Consider the following 16,721-nt stretch of genomic DNA (forward strand, 5'->3'; position numbering starts at 1 on the left):
TATTAGCACTAGCAAATCAGCACCATGTCTCCTCAATTCATTGTGTTTTAAAATATTTTCATTTGGTCCAATTTATTGCATGGAGTAGAAGAAGTAATGCAGCTAAAGAACTTGCAAACTGGGCTTGAGAGAAGGAACAAGCAGCTGTAAAACTCTCGGTGTCACATCTTCTTGGACTGCTTTTATTGCTAAAGAAAATGTATCCTGATACTTCCCACTGGAAATGAAACTGCACAAGATAACTCGAACCAATCAAACTCACTCCAAAAGAGGGGAGTTTCGATCATCCCACATCTTTCTGCATCTCTGGCTTCTTGCTTTTTACCTTGTCACGGCTTTGCCACCTGCTGAATTATTTCACGGGCTAATTCAGCTGACCAAGAAAAAAAAATGAGAAAAGGTTCTCATTCTCCACTTCCAGTGTTTTGAACTGGTTCAGCAAAGGGTTCAACATGCAGTAGAGCCTGCCCAAGACATGCAGTGGGACTGTAGCTGGGAGAAGGGACAGAAGAGCAGGAAGGAAAGAGAGAGGAGATGTGATATACACATCACATCAGCTATATGGTGCCATTTCATGTGTGGTGACCAGAGATGTATTATCATCATAGTTCTTTGTCATACTTAGCTAATTATGCTGTGTGTCCTCTGGAAACTTCTCTCCAACTTGTTGTCTTTGTTATCAACTGATAGCATGTAAGAATATCCAAGCATTTATTTCAGAAACATTTACTTTTGGACATAAAAAAAATTAAATTCTTAATAACCGTTATTATTTCTTTTTCCCTCATGCTGTCAAATTAAGCTACTTTTAATGTGTTCTCTGTGGAGGTCCATGCCACATCTAGCACATGACCCATCTGGAATCTGTCTTTTCCTCTGCAGATGATCCAAGATGAGTTGACAGAGCTTGTGATTCAAATGGAGGAGGTAGAGAAGCTTGTTCAGTCAAATACTGCACACAGGCATGAAATGAACCAATTTTCATCTGACTTGCAAGCCCTGAGGAGATCACTGGAGGTAACATAAGGAAGAGTTTTTAGTTGCCTGAGGACTTGTCACTTGCCTCTATTTTAAAATATTAAAAAATCTTTGAGAATGTGAGATGATACGCTTTGAGTGACAGGTATTTTCACTTCAGGGGAAGAAGGCACTGAATTATTATGACTTTGATAACTCTTCCAGGATTCTGTGGTTATCTGTAATGTGATTTCCATTTGGAATAGGATACCATCCACAAGATTTTATGTCTGTATAAATTATTTTGGGCGGAAGCCTGAAGTTTCTGACCAAAAGGTCTCAAAATTATTTCATCATGTGGGTGCTTGGAATTCTTCACAGGTTCCTGAATAGTGTTTTGTGTCAAAGTGTTTGAGGCTTCCTAGCCTTGTGACCTAAATGTTGAGGAGAGAAAAGCATTGCAATTTCATAATTACTTGTTTTGACCTGAGGCATTTTGTATCTTGTAAACATAGCTATAAAAGGGCCTTCCGAAGATGTCTGAGAAGAACTTAGAAAACTACCTTAGTTTTGCAGATCATCATAAAAATACACATGATAACGTGTTACCCTGATACACATTATGGAATTGTCATTTTAATCTCAGTAATCCCATGTATCACTGAACTGGACTTTTGCCAAGATGTCTGTAGAGTCACTTCTGATTTAGGGACTATAAAGGTGTATTTAATACGGATTGGGGTATAAAAAACCCAAACGGTGCTCTTTAGTCTGTTTCAATTGAAGAGAGCTAATCTAGTGCTTAATGCCCCACCGTGTGGTTGAATTCAGGCCTGCAGGAGCTCGTAGGTGTTCTCTGCACCCCTGACACTAAAAGATCAAGTTTTCAGTGCTATTAACAGCTGGGTTTTTTTTCCTTTTTGCCCAGGAGATCCCATGCCAGTAGTCACAGTGTTAGATCCAGCAATAAAACTACTTTTTTTTCTGTGTTTAGTTGCTGACATATTTTTATTGTTTGTAGATAATGATACAGCAGAGTGAAGACCAGGTTCAGAAGCATTGGGTATATAATGACAAACTGTCTGACCTCCAGCAATGGATCACAGTAACCATGGAGAAGATTGAGTCCTGCCAGAGTGCAGAGGGAGAGCAGAACACAGAGGGCAGGGCAGCAGATCTTGAGGTGAGAAAGGCATCTTAATGCAAGTGTTAGTTATTCCCTTTGCAGTATCCAGACATTAAGGGCAAGGGTTTTCCAGCAAGTTACCTGACTCGGGGGGAGTAATGATGGACTGTTTCTCCTCCAATAACTTTTGGCAGCTGCTGCCTCCTTGCCTTGCCCTGTGCTGTGGGATATGGAGCCAGGTAGAAGACAAGAACAGTAAGAAATGGCTAAGAACTGTTGAGATGGATAAAGCATATGTCAGATAAAGCATTGTACTTCCTGCCAGTGTAATGTCTCTGGGCAAGTACATACCTTTGCCTGTATGCACTCATTGATACACTGAGCATTGTTACTGTGATGACTAAACTGTTCCACAGCTGATAGCTTTTCCCTGTGTAGGACTATTTTGCATTCCAGATTCACTCTGGCAGGTTACTTCATTGGGCAGCTTTTGCCTTCATACAGGAAACCAAGATATCTCATGGGAAGGCTAATGAAGGGGAGAATTGACAGCTTGCACCCTTTATGTGTTTTGCCATCAGCTCTTTGACCTCTGTTGGCTCTGCAAAAATCCACAGCTTATTTTTTTCTTGTTAGGTATGTTCTAGCTAGTACCAACAGAACCAGCATAGTCCTGGACTGAACATGGCCTTCAGTCTGACATAGCCTCTGCTTTACCCAGGATACCTAGAAGTAACTGTAAGGGCTGTACGTTTCAGAGATGGCTAGCTGACTTTCCAGATAAGGAGATCCATCTGCACCTTGTGGAAGCTCATGGCCAGCTGGTCATGGAGAACTCTTCCCCAGAGGAGACTGCTCATGTCCAGAAAGAGCTGGATCAGCTGAGGGAGTCATGGAGAACACTGAAGGGGATGGCAACTGGGTAAGTGTTCATATGCATCTTTCTCCTGTCCCTTGAAGATGCTCTTCACTGCTCTATGACCAAACACATTTGATGCATTATTGCATTTGGTGCTGTGAAAGTGAACAACTATGTTACAATGCTAGGAGCAAGATGAGATTTTATTCCATCATTTGTAAACTGGAAATTATTGTTTTCAAGAAAAACATTTTAAAGAATCTAGAGGCCAAAGTAGTTTATGAAGCTGCTTTTACCACATGCTTGGAGTAGGCAGTGTCTCCTTAGGACCTGGCTCACCCTTATATATACCCAGTCTATATCACAGCAAATAGAACATAGACTGGGTGACTTATGCTGTTCTGCCTTTTGATTCTACTTGCTGTCTGATCTGGAGATAACCTCCAAGTAGGCTATATCTTCACTGAGATTTGTGCCTTTGTAAACCTGAAATTCTTCTTTTAGATGGAAGATGTGAACTTAGTTTATTATGATGCTGTTGTGCAGTGTCAAACTGCTGCTTGTATTTGCTAGTCTGTAATAAAATGTAATACTGTGCTACACCTGAGTATATTCATACATAGTATCAGAATAGGCATAAAAATGGATTGACTAGATTGAGGAAGGCTTCATTGTGCTGCCTGCTGTTACCAGACTGGAAGGTGTATTGTCAAAGTAATATTTCTTTTGCTCCCTCAGTCCCCTGAATAAAAGAAAACACAACACTTGAAAGTGCTAAAACTAGAGGACTGGTGCTGCTTTAAGACACCCCAGTCATGATCTTATTCTGTTAAAAAGATGTTGGAAACAACTTTAATGGTGTTCTTAATAGTATTGTAATAATAATAATATTGTTTGCTAGAGGTGCCCCCATAGCCCTGGTTAAAATGTGAATGTCTCATCATTAGATATTTCACTGATGTCTCTGGGTTTGTGTTTTCAAGTCTTCTCAAAAAGTGGCAGTTTAATAGACCAGTGGCTGATAAGAAGTTAGCACTTGTGGACAACAGATGGATGTCTGGACCTGCCTTCCATCATTTGGATGTAGATCCCAACCACAAGCAGGTAAGAGCAGGATGCTGTGTCTGATATTGTGTCAGCTTCATAAGAACAGTTTCATTGGCTGCATCTGATATTATAAAGTTGGAGATCAAGATTTTGCAATCAAGCCTTCAGAAGAAACATCTGACATAACAGAGCTTTTTGTTCTTGTTCTGTAATGTAGGAGAAGACAGGAGAGGGGCAAAATGCGAGGAGCCGCTCAAAGCTCATACGTGACTTTGAGGAGTGGTTACAAGGAGAAAACAGCAAACTGACTGAAATTCTTGCTATGACTTCATCTTCCACAGAGGAAATTAAGGCACACCAGAATGAACTGGAGGTTAGTTTTCAGAGGATGAAGATGGATTGTCACAGGTGCAAATTCTTTCAGAATTAAAAAACACCCCACCAGAACACCCCACCCACACCCCCAACCAACCAACAGAGAAACCCCACACATGAAAAAAAACCCAAACCAAAACAGAAAAAAACTGAAATGCTACACTCTCTGCTTTAGGACACTCTAGAGTAGATGAAGCTCAGGAATTCCGGACAAGTATTTCACTCCTACTAAGAAAGGTCTGCCAGAGCCAGAGTGGTAGAAGGAAGGGAGCAGCCTGGCATCTAGCTATTGGACTGGACATTTGCAGTGTGGTATGGCAAAGGTGTTCATTAATTAAAATCATTGTCTGGTATTTGGCTTCATTCTTTCTCTTTGTGTTGAATTTAGCCAGATGCAGTAAGAATGGACGTTGTAAGAAATGAAACAAACAGAAATAACCAAGGCTACAGGAGTCCTGCAAATGAGTGGACCCTTTAATATCATTTCAGGCCAAAAAAGAACAAAAATAAATGTGGTATTTCAGAGTAGTTTGGTTTAGTACCACTGTTGTCTTGAATGCTAGGATTGAAAAATGGGGCATTCTAGAATTCTGAGTTGCTGCTGACTTTGTCTTTGCATGCAGAAACTGCAGTCTCGTGTGCCTGGTGGTCAGCATCTCTTTGAGGACCTTCTTCATCTTCATCCTGTTATTGGAAACTCTGAAGAACTAGAAGACCTGCGTTACCGATGGATGCTCTACAAATCCAAACTGAAAGAGTCCATGAGTTCACTGGTAGGTAGCAGCACTCAGTTCACAGCTGCTTATCTCTGCTGTTGCTCTTTTAGGTTACTTCACAGCACTAGCCATAACAGTATGTGTTAACTAAAACCTCCTTTAGTAACTGCCGCGAAAGAGAGAACAAACATAGCCATGTATTTATAAATATAAGCACAAATATTCTTACTTTAAAATGAGAGTTGTGCACTATCTTACTCCCTTTGTGAGCAATGCTCCGAATACCTCTTAAAAATGGAAAGTTCAAGACAGAACAATTGGCTGCTGTGAAAGGTGCACACTGCTTGGGACTGAGAGATGTCTATATGTGTGAATATTTTGGATATACATCTAGTCCTGGGCACATGGATTTCTATTTTCTTTGCCTTTTCCCCTCACAAAGTTCTCTCTTGAATTATTTTTTGAACAGTTCCTCCTGTAAGAATATATTTATTGTTCATTAGTTGTGTCTCCTGCTGTGAGACAGTGATCAGAATAGGAAAGTGATCAGAACAGGAAATGACAGAACTGACTCAGAAAGTAACTGTGTACAGAAGAACCTAGTCCTTTTTCGACATTGTCTTTATGGGCTAAGGGTTTGGAATGGAATAAACAGGAGATATTTTAGTGCAAGAACCAAATGATTAAAGAAGTTCCTGAGTTGTTAGGTATAAGACATGCTGAGAATGGCAGAATTCATCCCAAGGGAAACCTTGTCTTCAAATCCAAAGCTTTCTTACAATACAAATCCTTTAAAGGACATGGAAGGTAAGCATGACTTCTACCAATATAGAGCATATATCTAAGAACTGTAGTGAGGTATGTTTTGTTGACCAAAACCTTGTGTAAGCATAAGTACAGTCAATAGAATCATAGAATGGTAGGGGTTGGAAGGGACTTTAGAGATAATCAAGTCCAATCCCCCTGAAGAAGCAGGTCCACCTAGATCAGGTCACACAGGAGCATGTCCAGGTAGGTTTGGAAGACCTCCCGAGAAGGAGACTTCACACCCTCCCTGGGCAGCCTGTGCCAGGGCTCCCTCACCTGAACAGTAAGATAGATTTTTTTCTATGTTTAAATGGAACCTTTTGTGTTCCAGTTTCATCTCATTACCCCTTGTCCTGTTGCTAGATATCATCGAAAAAAGGGATGCTCCAACCTCCTGACACCCACCATTTAGATATTTGTAAATATTAATGAGATCCCCCCTCAGTCTCCTCTTTTCTAGACTAAACAGCCCCAGTTCCTGCAGCCTTTCCTCATAAGGAAGATGCTCCAGTCCCCTGATAATCTTGGTGGCCCTGTGCTGGACTCTCTCCAGCACTTCCCTGTCCCTCTTGAGCTGGGGAGCCCAGAACTGGACACAGGACTCCAGATGAGGCCTCACCAGGGCAGAGTAGAGGGGGAGAAGAACCTCCCTTGACCTGCTGGCCACACTCTTCTTGCTGCATCCCAGGATGCCATTGGCCTTCTTGGCCACGAGGGCACATTGCTGGCTCATACTCAGTTTATTATCAATCAGGACTCCCAGGTCTCTCTCTGCAGAGCTGCTCTCCAGCAGGTTAATCCTCAGCCTGTACTGGTGCATTGAGTTGTTCTTCCCCAGGTGCAGGACTCTGCACTTGTCCTTGTTGAACCTCATGAGGTTCCTCTCTGCCCAACTCTCAAGCCGGTCGAGATCCCGCTGAATGGCAGCACAGCCTTCTGGGGAATCAGCCAGTCCTCCCAGTTTGGTGCCATCAGGGAACTTACTGAGGGTACACTCTGTCCCCTCATCCAGGTCATTGATGAAGATGTTGAACAAGACTGGCCCCAGAACTGATCCCTGTGGAATTGCACTGGCCACAGGCCTCCAACTCGACTCTGTGCCATTGATCACCACCCTCTGGGGCTCTGTCATTCGGCCAGCTCTCAATCCACCTCACTGTCCACCCATCCAAGCCACACTGCTTGAGCTTTCTGATGAGGATGTTATGGGAGACAGTGTCAAAAGCCTTGCTGAAGTCAAGGTAGATGACATCTGGTGCTCTCCCCTCATCTAGCCAGCTGATTATGCACTCATAGAAGGATATCAGGGTGGTCAAACAGGATTTCTCCTTGGTGAATTCATGTTGACTCCCCCCGATAACAATCTTTTCCTTCATATGTTTAGTAACAACATTCAGGATGAGTTGTTCCAGGGGTAGAGGTGAGGCTAACTGACCTGTAGTTTCCCAGGTTGTCCTTCCTGCCCTTTTTGAAGACTGGAGTGCCATTAGCCTTTCTCCAGTCCTCAGGCACCTTGCCTGTCCTCAGGAGAGGTGTCAGTAATGTCAAAGCTATTGCTGAGAGAACTGCTTATCTGAGTCAAATGGTCAAGATTTTGCAAACACTTCAGCTTTCTGCCTAATGTATGTTAAAAACCTCATTAAGAAAAATCTCACTCTGTCTAGGTAACAATGAATTGAAACATCCCTCATGAGGTGAATACTCATTTACAGGCTGCACTCCCCGCTGAGATCTTAAATTCACATTGTGCTTTTTTGTTTGTTTGTTTTTCTTTTTTAAATTCTTTTAAACAGAGTCCTGGATCTTTGGAAAAACCAGACAGATTCAAAAAGGTATGACAGTTTCCTATCACTAAGCTAAAAAATATTTGATCTGACATTTTGCAGATAATTCTTTACTTTTAAACTGTTCTAAAGTTTCTTGAGATTAATTTGCTTATTAAGAGCCTTTCTTAAGGAAATTTATTTTCTCCAGATTTTAAAAGGAAAAATACTGCAATGATTTTACTCTTGATCTATGCTTACTCTATCTGTGGAAGCTAAATATCCATCTCCTAGGAGAGCAGGGGAGCTAGGTTTTTGTACATTCTACATGCTATACACACTTAATTATTTTTTTTAAAAGAGACTAAGGAAAAACTCAAATATCTCTTTGAAGGATTTAGTGGCCAAGTGCCTAAAATTACACTTTCTTTAGACACTTCTGAAAAAAATGCTTTGGATCATTCAGCCCATCTTCTTTCTAATGCAGAAAAACAGAGAAAGTCAAGACATTTGTCTAATGTTATTAGACTAATCTTTATTCTAAGCAGTAGAATTCCTCCTGTGAAAGATTTTCTTTTAGAAGTGTTGACATAAGAAACAGAAACAGTACAGGAGATATGGAGAAGCTTAAAGAAATAAAAATGCTGCCAGTTTCATATTAAACCCAAGTAATGTTGCTGATCCCATTTTCATACAGTCAGTGAGTTTTTCTCCTGATCTTAGTAGTATTGAACTGAGACTTGTCTGTCACAATTTGCTTTCTTTGATACTGTTAGTTTCTACTTTGTACCATCATCTCACTTTCCATTTGTTCTTAGAAGGTATAAATAAGGCTTTAACACAAAGTAGATTGGGTGAATGAAGTGTTGCAGGAGTATAATCATCTTAAGCTAAATCAAACCCTTGATTTCTCCTCTTGCAACATCTGTTTAGAAGAGACCAATATTTAAAAGGTACTTTTCTAGTACGGCCAGGAATCTAGACTTCGTTAATTCTGACAAGATATTCCTCTGGTACTTAAATGTGGAGTAGCATCTCCAATATTTTTTCCCCAGTGAAACACCAATTTAAGGTAGTTTTCACATATTCCCTGAATAGTTTTGGCTGCAATTCAGCCTTCCTGAAAACCCCCAAAGAGTTTCTATTTCAGCCTGGCTGGCTCAGCATTAATCGTTCAACACTGTTGGTCATTCAGTAAAGTCACCAGAATTTTTCAGGCATTATAATACTTGACGTAGGTGCAGACAAACATTTAGTAATGTGGAGGCCTAAAGGGGTATTCTAGAAGACCAACCAAAGAATTCTCTGCTTTTGAGTGAAGTTACTTGTAAGGGAAAACAAACCAAAACAAAAGCTTTAGCACATCTCCACTGGGCAATTACATATAATTTTTCATTCATCTATCCCATCTGCCATGGAATAGGTGATATTCTTCTCTGAAGGAGACTGAAGTCTTCAGTTGATTTCCAAGGATACTGGAATAACATAATGGCAGGCAGCAAGACTTTTTCAATTAGGCCTACAGCAAGAGCATTAAAAAAAGCATTCCGTGAGTTTTTAACAGCTACTGAACACAAAGAGAAACAGCTCAGGGTGGGAAAGAACAAAGGAGCTCATAAGCATGAAGGACATGGCTCCTGTTGCACCAACAAGTGATTTCCAGTTTCCCTTCAGCCAGTCAAACGTAGTAGTAACTTATACCTTGCTTCAGTGTGACTTTGCTGATTTCATATTATTTGTTCTGTATTTAAACAGTGTCACTGAAATGAGAATTTGTTCTGGTTTAGCAAGGAGCAGCTTTTGGCTTAGTAACAGGGGGAGCGGGTTGCAGTGAAGACCCGGTAAAGAGTTTGCGGACCCTCCCCCGGCTCCTGGGTTCACACCCACCTCCGGCCCGGCTGGGCCAATCTGGCGCCTCTGCGATCACTATTTAGGGGACGGGAATTTGAAATGCGAGTCGGGAGGTGGAGAGTGATACAAGATGGAGGCCACCACGCGGACCCTTCAGCCAGAGAGGGAGGAAGGAACGAGAAGCAGTAGACCGGAGACCCTTCTGCAAGCCGTGGCGAGAATACAAGCTGTGCCCCTGAAACCTATGGAGATTCGTGGCAAGACTGAGAGCCACCAACAGCTCCGTGTGGGTGAGCCCGGACGGGCGGGGGACTGTGTGGGGAGATGGCCATGGCCCAGGCCGTGTTGGAGAGCCTGCGCGCCGCAGAGCAGCCCCACACGAGAGGCAGAGAGGAGCTGCAGCCTTTGGAATAAGTGGGCATCGGAGCAGCCCGTGCAAGTCTGCCATGCTTGTGAGTTACCCCACGGACTTGCAGGGAGGACTGGTGTGGAGTTCACCCGTCCTGAGGAGGGACAAACGGCAGAAGCTCTCGGAAACCGACTGACTGAACCCCCCACTGCCTGCCCCCCCGAACCGTTCAGGGGGGGGCAAGGTAAAAACACCGGGATCAGGGCTCTGACCCCGGGAAGAGGGGAGGGGTGGCAAGAAGGTGTTCTTAAAAAGGCTGGTTGGACTCTCCATTGATGTATTACTCTGGGTTGTTTCATTTTGGTTATGTTTTGGTTGATTTTGCATTAAATTATTTTCTGTTTTCTTCCCCAAAACCGAGTAGCCTGGTCTGCTTTGTCCTGAACCTTAAGCGGCAATTAAGCCCTCCCTGCCCTCGAGCAATCCTCAGCCTCTTCGGTACTCGAGGCTAATCGTGGCCTTTGTTCCCTGATGGGCCTAAACCACGACATTTTTGGCGCCCAACGTGGGGCCTTGAGCTGCTGGAGATTGGAATTTGTGATAAGGATGGTGAATTGGGAGTGGTAAAGGACAAAACAGACGTCTGGGTGAGGCTACCTTGTGTCTAGGGGTGGATTTTTATTTATGTGTATTTATTGTGTTATGTGTATATCATTTATTTTCACGGGGAAGTGTTTGGTTCTGTTTGATCTTAGTTACTATATGTTGATTTGTGAAGGTGGTTCAGATTCCCTTATGTTTTCTTGAATAAGTGATTCGCAGAGGCGAGGGGTGGAATGTTCTGGTTTAGCAAGGAGCAGCTTTTGGCTTAGTAACAGGGGGAGCGGGTTGCAGTGAAGACCCGGTAAAGAGTTTGCGGACCCTCCCCCGGCTCCTGGGTTCACACCCACCTCCGGCCCGGCTGGGCCAATCTGGCGCCTCTGCGATCACTATTTAGGGGACGGGAATTTGAAATGCGAGTCGGGAGGTGGAGAGTGATACAAGATGGAGGCCACCACGCGGACCCTTCAGCCAGAGAGGGAGGAAGGAACGAGAAGCAGTAGACCGGAGACCCTTCTGCAAGCCGTGGCGAGAATACAAGCTGTGCCCCTGAAACCTATGGAGATTCGTGGCAAGACTGAGAGCCACCAACAGCTCCGTGTGGGTGAGCCCGGACGGGCGGGGGACTGTGTGGGGAGATGGCCATGGCCCAGGCCGTGTTGGAGAGCCTGCGCGCCGCAGAGCAGCCCCACACGAGAGGCAGAGAGGAGCTGCAGCCTTTGGAATAAGTGGGCATCGGAGCAGCCCGTGCAAGTCTGCCATGCTTGTGAGTTACCCCACGGACTTGCAGGGAGGACTGGTGTGGAGTTCACCCGTCCTGAGGAGGGACAAACGGCAGAAGCTCTCGGAAACCGACTGACTGAACCCCCCACTGCCTGCCCCCCCGAACCGTTCAGGGGGGGGCAAGGTAAAAACACCGGGATCAGGGCTCTGACCCCGGGAAGAGGGGAGGGGTGGCAAGAAGGTGTTCTTAAAAAGGCTGGTTGGACTCTCCATTGATGTATTACTCTGGGTTGTTTCATTTTGGTTATGTTTTGGTTGATTTTGCATTAAATTATTTTCTGTTTTCTTCCCCAAAACCGAGTAGCCTGGTCTGCTTTGTCCTGAACCTTAAGCGGCAATTAAGCCCTCCCTGCCCTCGAGCAATCCTCAGCCTCTTCGGTACTCGAGGCTAATCGTGGCCTTTGTTCCCTGATGGGCCTAAACCACGACAGAATTCAAGTGCTATAAGCTTAGGTGTCTTTTTTAGTGATTCAGGCTAAAGCTTTTATAAGGCTGTGAGCCTGTGTTGCCGTAAGATTGTTAAGCATCACTGTAGAGAACCAGAGAATGATGTTGATCTCTTTTGGATGCCTCACCGTGCAGGCTGAGAGAAGAGGAAAAGCAAGCCAACAGCAGTATTTGTGGCTTTGCAGTTTATTTTAAATTTGGATTTAACACTTGAAGTGTGGCTAGAAATTAAAGAAAGATTAGGCAAAATATTTTTGCATGTTTTCAATACCCTGTCAAAACCATGATGAAGGAAATGATCTTCCTTGAGAGAATGGCTGATCTTGGGAGTTAATATATGCAGAAAGTACAAATGGTTGGGGGCTGCATCCCTATACTTGCAACATCCAATGAGTCTGCATGCCATGGGATCAGGTTATCTCTAATTTGTCAGCTCCTTCATGCTTTTGGGTCACATAAAATCAGTAGAGATGGCAGACTTTCAGTTCTTTTTGGACTGATCTATGCTTTCTGCAACACAGAAGTCCTCAGTGACTCTGCTTGTTGGAGCTGTGAGTATTTTGTAGCAGCAGATCAACCTGGGGCAGGCAAAGAAGACCCAGCTGCAGTGAGTCTCATTCCATTGTCTTCTGGTTTATTCCATTTCTAGCTTGCCTGGCCTAATGTTGGGCAGAATAGAGCCTGCTCCAGGTATGTTGATATGGGTTTTTTTTCTGATCATTCATCCTTTACAGAGGACATGCCCTCAGCCACTGGTGCCCCTAGGAACAATATGGGCTAATGACTGTGGTGTGAGCAACCTCTTGTTGATTAACCGAAAACAGTTGCAGGAAATTGCACAGGCTGCAGTGAATTTTTAGCAGGTGCTGATGACAGGGCAATGTAGATGGATATTTCTACAGGGCACCTAGTATACCCAAGGACATAATCAAGCAAATGCTCAATAATAGCTGTGATGTTACTTTCAAAGGTTGGCTCCCAGCTACCTGAATATATTCCATGAGCATCCTCAGCATAAATAGGAAGTCAAAGGCTTATTATTTACCAGTCTAGGAAGCACTGTTTGATTTCTTTTCTCAAGTGCTCAGAGTAATTACACTTCCTTGCTAAACAAATGATTCTGGCTTTATTGTTTGTACAAATAAAATAATTAGGATTCATTACATCAGTGGTCAGCTAATTGCTTCCTTTGAGATTCTGCTAAGAGTAATCTTCTGTAACACGAAGACAGAAGGAACGTGTAGTTTAATCCTATTTAGGGACACCGTTGATCTGGAGTAAATCAAATTAATACAGTCGTTCAGGAAACTCTGCAAAGCAAGAGCTGCCACAGGCTGCCAGGAAGAAAACAGTGATCTACTCTGCCCAAGAGCAGATATGACTGGAATTCTTCATGGCAGAAAGTCACATTACAGAAATGCACAGCATTGTGAGTACATGCCTGTGTTAGTCAGGTGCCTCTCTTGAAATTCGTGGCCTGTTTGTTTTCCTGAAGTCCTGCTGTGAGTTAGCCACTTGAAATCTTCTGTTACATTCTCAGTAAAATGGAAAAAGCTCATTAAAAGGCATATTTCCCTCAGTTTTCAGTATCTTTTTAATAGATATAGAGAATATCTCTCCTTACATTTTTTCACCACTGTGCCTATAAGCCTGTGCCTACCTGCTTTAGGAATTATACCATGGCCCAAACACAGGAAGAAAGGCATTTTACCATTCAAAATTAGCAGATAGATTTATTTTCCCTCAGCAGTGAAGAAAGGACACTTGGGGGAAAAAAAAAAAAGCTGAAAAATCCTGGCTGCCTCTTTCTTTCCCCTTCATGTTACTGTACCTGTGAGACTGCCTGCCTGTCTGCTGTAATTTCTGTAGGTTTGGTTTTGTTTTGTTTCTCAATCTACATTACAGCTTTTTCAAATGGTAAAAGACAGTCACTCTTTGTTTGTCTTTTATCTTGTTCTGCCACTTCTATGCCTTGCCAGTGCTGTGTCTCTAGAGGAGTGCTGCTGCAAGGAGCACATGCCTTCCTTCCCAGGACACCCAGTTCTTATTTTCTATTAATGTTAAGGAAGTATTAGCTAGGTATGTGGTTGGTAGTCCCTGCTTTCTTTGTTGAAAAGATGCATCCTTTAGTAGCCTACCACATTGTCAAGTATTTGCAGTTTTTCACCAAGGAAATACCTTAGAATGATGTTCTCAGTAGATACAATTTTACCTCCTAACTGAAGGGTAATAAGAGGAAGATCTGTTGACAAATGGCAGAATGAGACCAATTTCCAATACATACTTGAAAAATGTTTTATCACTACTGTAAAAAGCATGGTAGGAAAAAATCTTGTTATCAATACCTCAAGTTGTATATGCACTATTTTTTAAAAAGTAATCCAAAAAGTTTGTTTTACTTCTCTGCCTTCTGAATAAATGAGGAATACTGAAGCCTGCTACGAAATTTCAGGTACACTGACTGAAAGGTCATCCAGCTACTACCTGCCAATAACTCTCCTTCTAAAATAGTACAACGTTGCTTTTAAGTACAAAACCTTATTTATTGTGATAAATTGTGTTGCTTGTGAGTGTATTTAAAACTGGTGGAATATTTACATGATTTTAATTGAATTCAGTTCAAGTCAATGAGCAGTTCCCTCCCAGCTGCTCACTCACTCCCCCTGCAGTGGGATGTGGGGGAAGATTGTAGAGGTAAAAGTGAGAAAACTTGTGGGCTGAGGTAAAGGTGGTTCAATAAGTAAAAGAAGGAAACAGAGAAAAACAAACTGTCTTTTGCAAAGGTGGAACTGCATCGGACTCTTTTTTTTTTTTAACCCAGAATTATGTTCTAAAGGGTTGGGAGTGTGGTCCTGACTCCGGGAAGACTCACACAGCCTTTATCACTCTGAGCCTAGAAGAGCAAAGGTTTGAACTTTGGCATCCTGAATTCCATGTTCCATGCCATAGTCTTAGGTCACCACAGTCTGAAAACATTTCTGTCTCTCAGCACAAACCTAAAAAATACCTTGACATCATCTTAGTAAAATAGAAGGGCTGCTTTTTTTCACACTTGGAAGAGGGAGTCAGTGCCAAAAAACTTCCCTGCTTTTTCCAGCTGTATCATTTCTCCTGTTAAAAGTTACCATGTCTCCTTGAAAATTTTCTATCCCTAAACTGTAAGACCTTTAGTAGTACTACCACAAAAACAAACAAACAGACAAACAAAAACTCACACCCCAGTTGTTCCAGCAAGCACAAAGCAACAGAACTAATGTAGGATTCATGTGCACAAGAACTTGGTCATGTAAGTGATGAATCCATTTGTAATAGTATCTGCTGAACTCTGTGAATAAGTAGTTCCCTATCCTGACTTTATTTAGTGTCTCTGTGCATAATCTTGCTGCAGACACTGAAGTTAATGGTAAATCTCCCATGGATTTCAGTGTGTGCAGGTTAGGGCCCTCATATATTAAGGGCTTATCATTGCAAATTTGCCATAAGCACCAAACCATCACAGTTCTCCTGTGCCTCATTTTCAGTCTGGCACAGACATCATACCATGTTTGTGATATCAGAGTCATTCCCATGGCAACAAATGGAGCCAGAAATACTTGCTGTGTGATCAAACCAATCAGAGAAGCTGGACAGCAAAGGCCAAAGTTTATCAAACACAAATGCCTATAAACCCAGCAAGCAGGTGGGAGAGAAGCAGCAGATAAAGACAAAATATTTATTCTCTGAACTTCTTCCCCCAGGCATATGTCCTTCTGCAGGTTTTTCTAATGCTAGGATCTGCTGTGGTTAGCCTGGGTATCTTGCCCTGCAGAAAGCTCTAAAGAGAGCAAACAGCTGATTAATAAGGCCATTTCACTTTAATTCCATCTGGAGGATGAGCTTTGACAAGCAATACTATTTTACAGCTCCTGCCAGTAGATCTGAAACAAGGAAGAAGTAAAATTTCAATCTTAGCCTATTTCTTGCATTGATAGCCTTCACTTTGGAGATCAGGTCAGAGAGTGACCTGCTCTGAAACAAAGGCTGGATTGGTAAAAGAACTGGGGTAGGAACAACACAAGTGACTAATTGACAGTGTGGTCATCTTAGGAAGGCAAAGACAAACCTGAGCAACTGTAAGGCATCTCGTCCGTGGGCTGTGGCAGGAACAGAGATGAGGAACAGCTGGAAAAGCCCAGTATTTCCCGCCAGTTGACAGACACGGGGTAACTGGAAGACAGATGCTGGTCTGACAATAAAATAATAATTTCAAAATGAAGTTGCTTTCAAAACCAATGCTAAAGGATTGACAGCTGTAAAGCATAAGTTTTAGGTGCTGCTGGAAATACTAGCAGACCTTCACACAATTGTGTCAATGAGAAGTGGGCTTCTAATTCCCAATTTGTGAGGACATTTTCGAGACTTGCAGCCAAGATGAACTATTGGGCAGTTAGTCACAAAATCCTACCCTTTAACAACATCAGCATTAAAGCTTATTGCATCTTACTGGTGGAAGAAAGAACATGATTTGCATTCTCCCAAGGCAGAGGTAACTTATCTTCCACCAACAAAACTACAGCTGTAAATAAACTTGACTACGGCTTCTGGAGCATGGAAAAGGCTTTTTTTTCTTATAGATGGAACACTGTAATAAATTTGTTATATTACTGCATATGATGGATATAATGGAGAATTAAGAGTGAGAAATGGTTTATGGAAACAGAAGGCGATGGTGACAGTCTCTTGGTTTGTACCAAGACCAAGGACTGTCTGTGTCATAGCATTACAGAGCCAAACCCAGAAAGCTCCAACCAACAGTTGTGGCTGCTGCTCTGATGCATATATTTTTAGCATTGACTACGAACACAGAAGCCATGGAGGTTTTGTTCAGCCCATAGGCTGATGAAACCCAGGGGCCATGAAGGATTTCAGGTTTAGGCTCTGGGAAGGTCCCTCTAGTGCAGCTACTCACGCCTGGAACTTTTCCAGGTATTTGAGAGGAGGTCAGTAGGAGCAGATGACTCCTGTGATGGCAGCCAGGTTGGTGAAGTTTTGATTTGGAATG

At 42.8% G+C, this 16,721-nt stretch overlaps 1 protein-coding gene across 10 annotated transcripts in view; it reads left to right on the top strand.

The window, feature by feature from the left end:
* The window catches only part of SYNE3 (spectrin repeat containing nuclear envelope family member 3), a 66,421-nt gene that overhangs the window by 38,688 nt on the left and 11,012 nt on the right, over window positions 1-16,721 (top strand). For 3 of the 10 annotated variants that reach the window (XR_009818855.1, XM_061997532.1, XM_061997531.1), the window contains exons 11-17: window positions 883-1,017; window positions 1,979-2,140; window positions 2,842-3,005; window positions 3,926-4,046; window positions 4,207-4,362; window positions 4,988-5,137; window positions 7,681-7,719. Coding sequence is in view for 9 of the 10 variants with exons in the window: in XM_061997532.1 (XP_061853516.1) it covers window positions 883-1,017; window positions 1,979-2,140; window positions 2,842-3,005; window positions 3,926-4,046; window positions 4,207-4,362; window positions 4,988-5,137; window positions 7,681-7,719 (927 nt within the window). In the remaining variant the exon portion in view is untranslated. The other 7 variants (XM_061997533.1, XM_061997535.1, XM_061997536.1 and 4 more) reach the window with 7 other exon arrangements.

This window comes from Colius striatus, chromosome 6 (assembly GCF_028858725.1).
Source record: "Colius striatus isolate bColStr4 chromosome 6, bColStr4.1.hap1, whole genome shotgun sequence".
In the NCBI taxonomy this organism is placed as follows: Eukaryota; Metazoa; Chordata; class Aves; order Coliiformes; family Coliidae; genus Colius; species Colius striatus.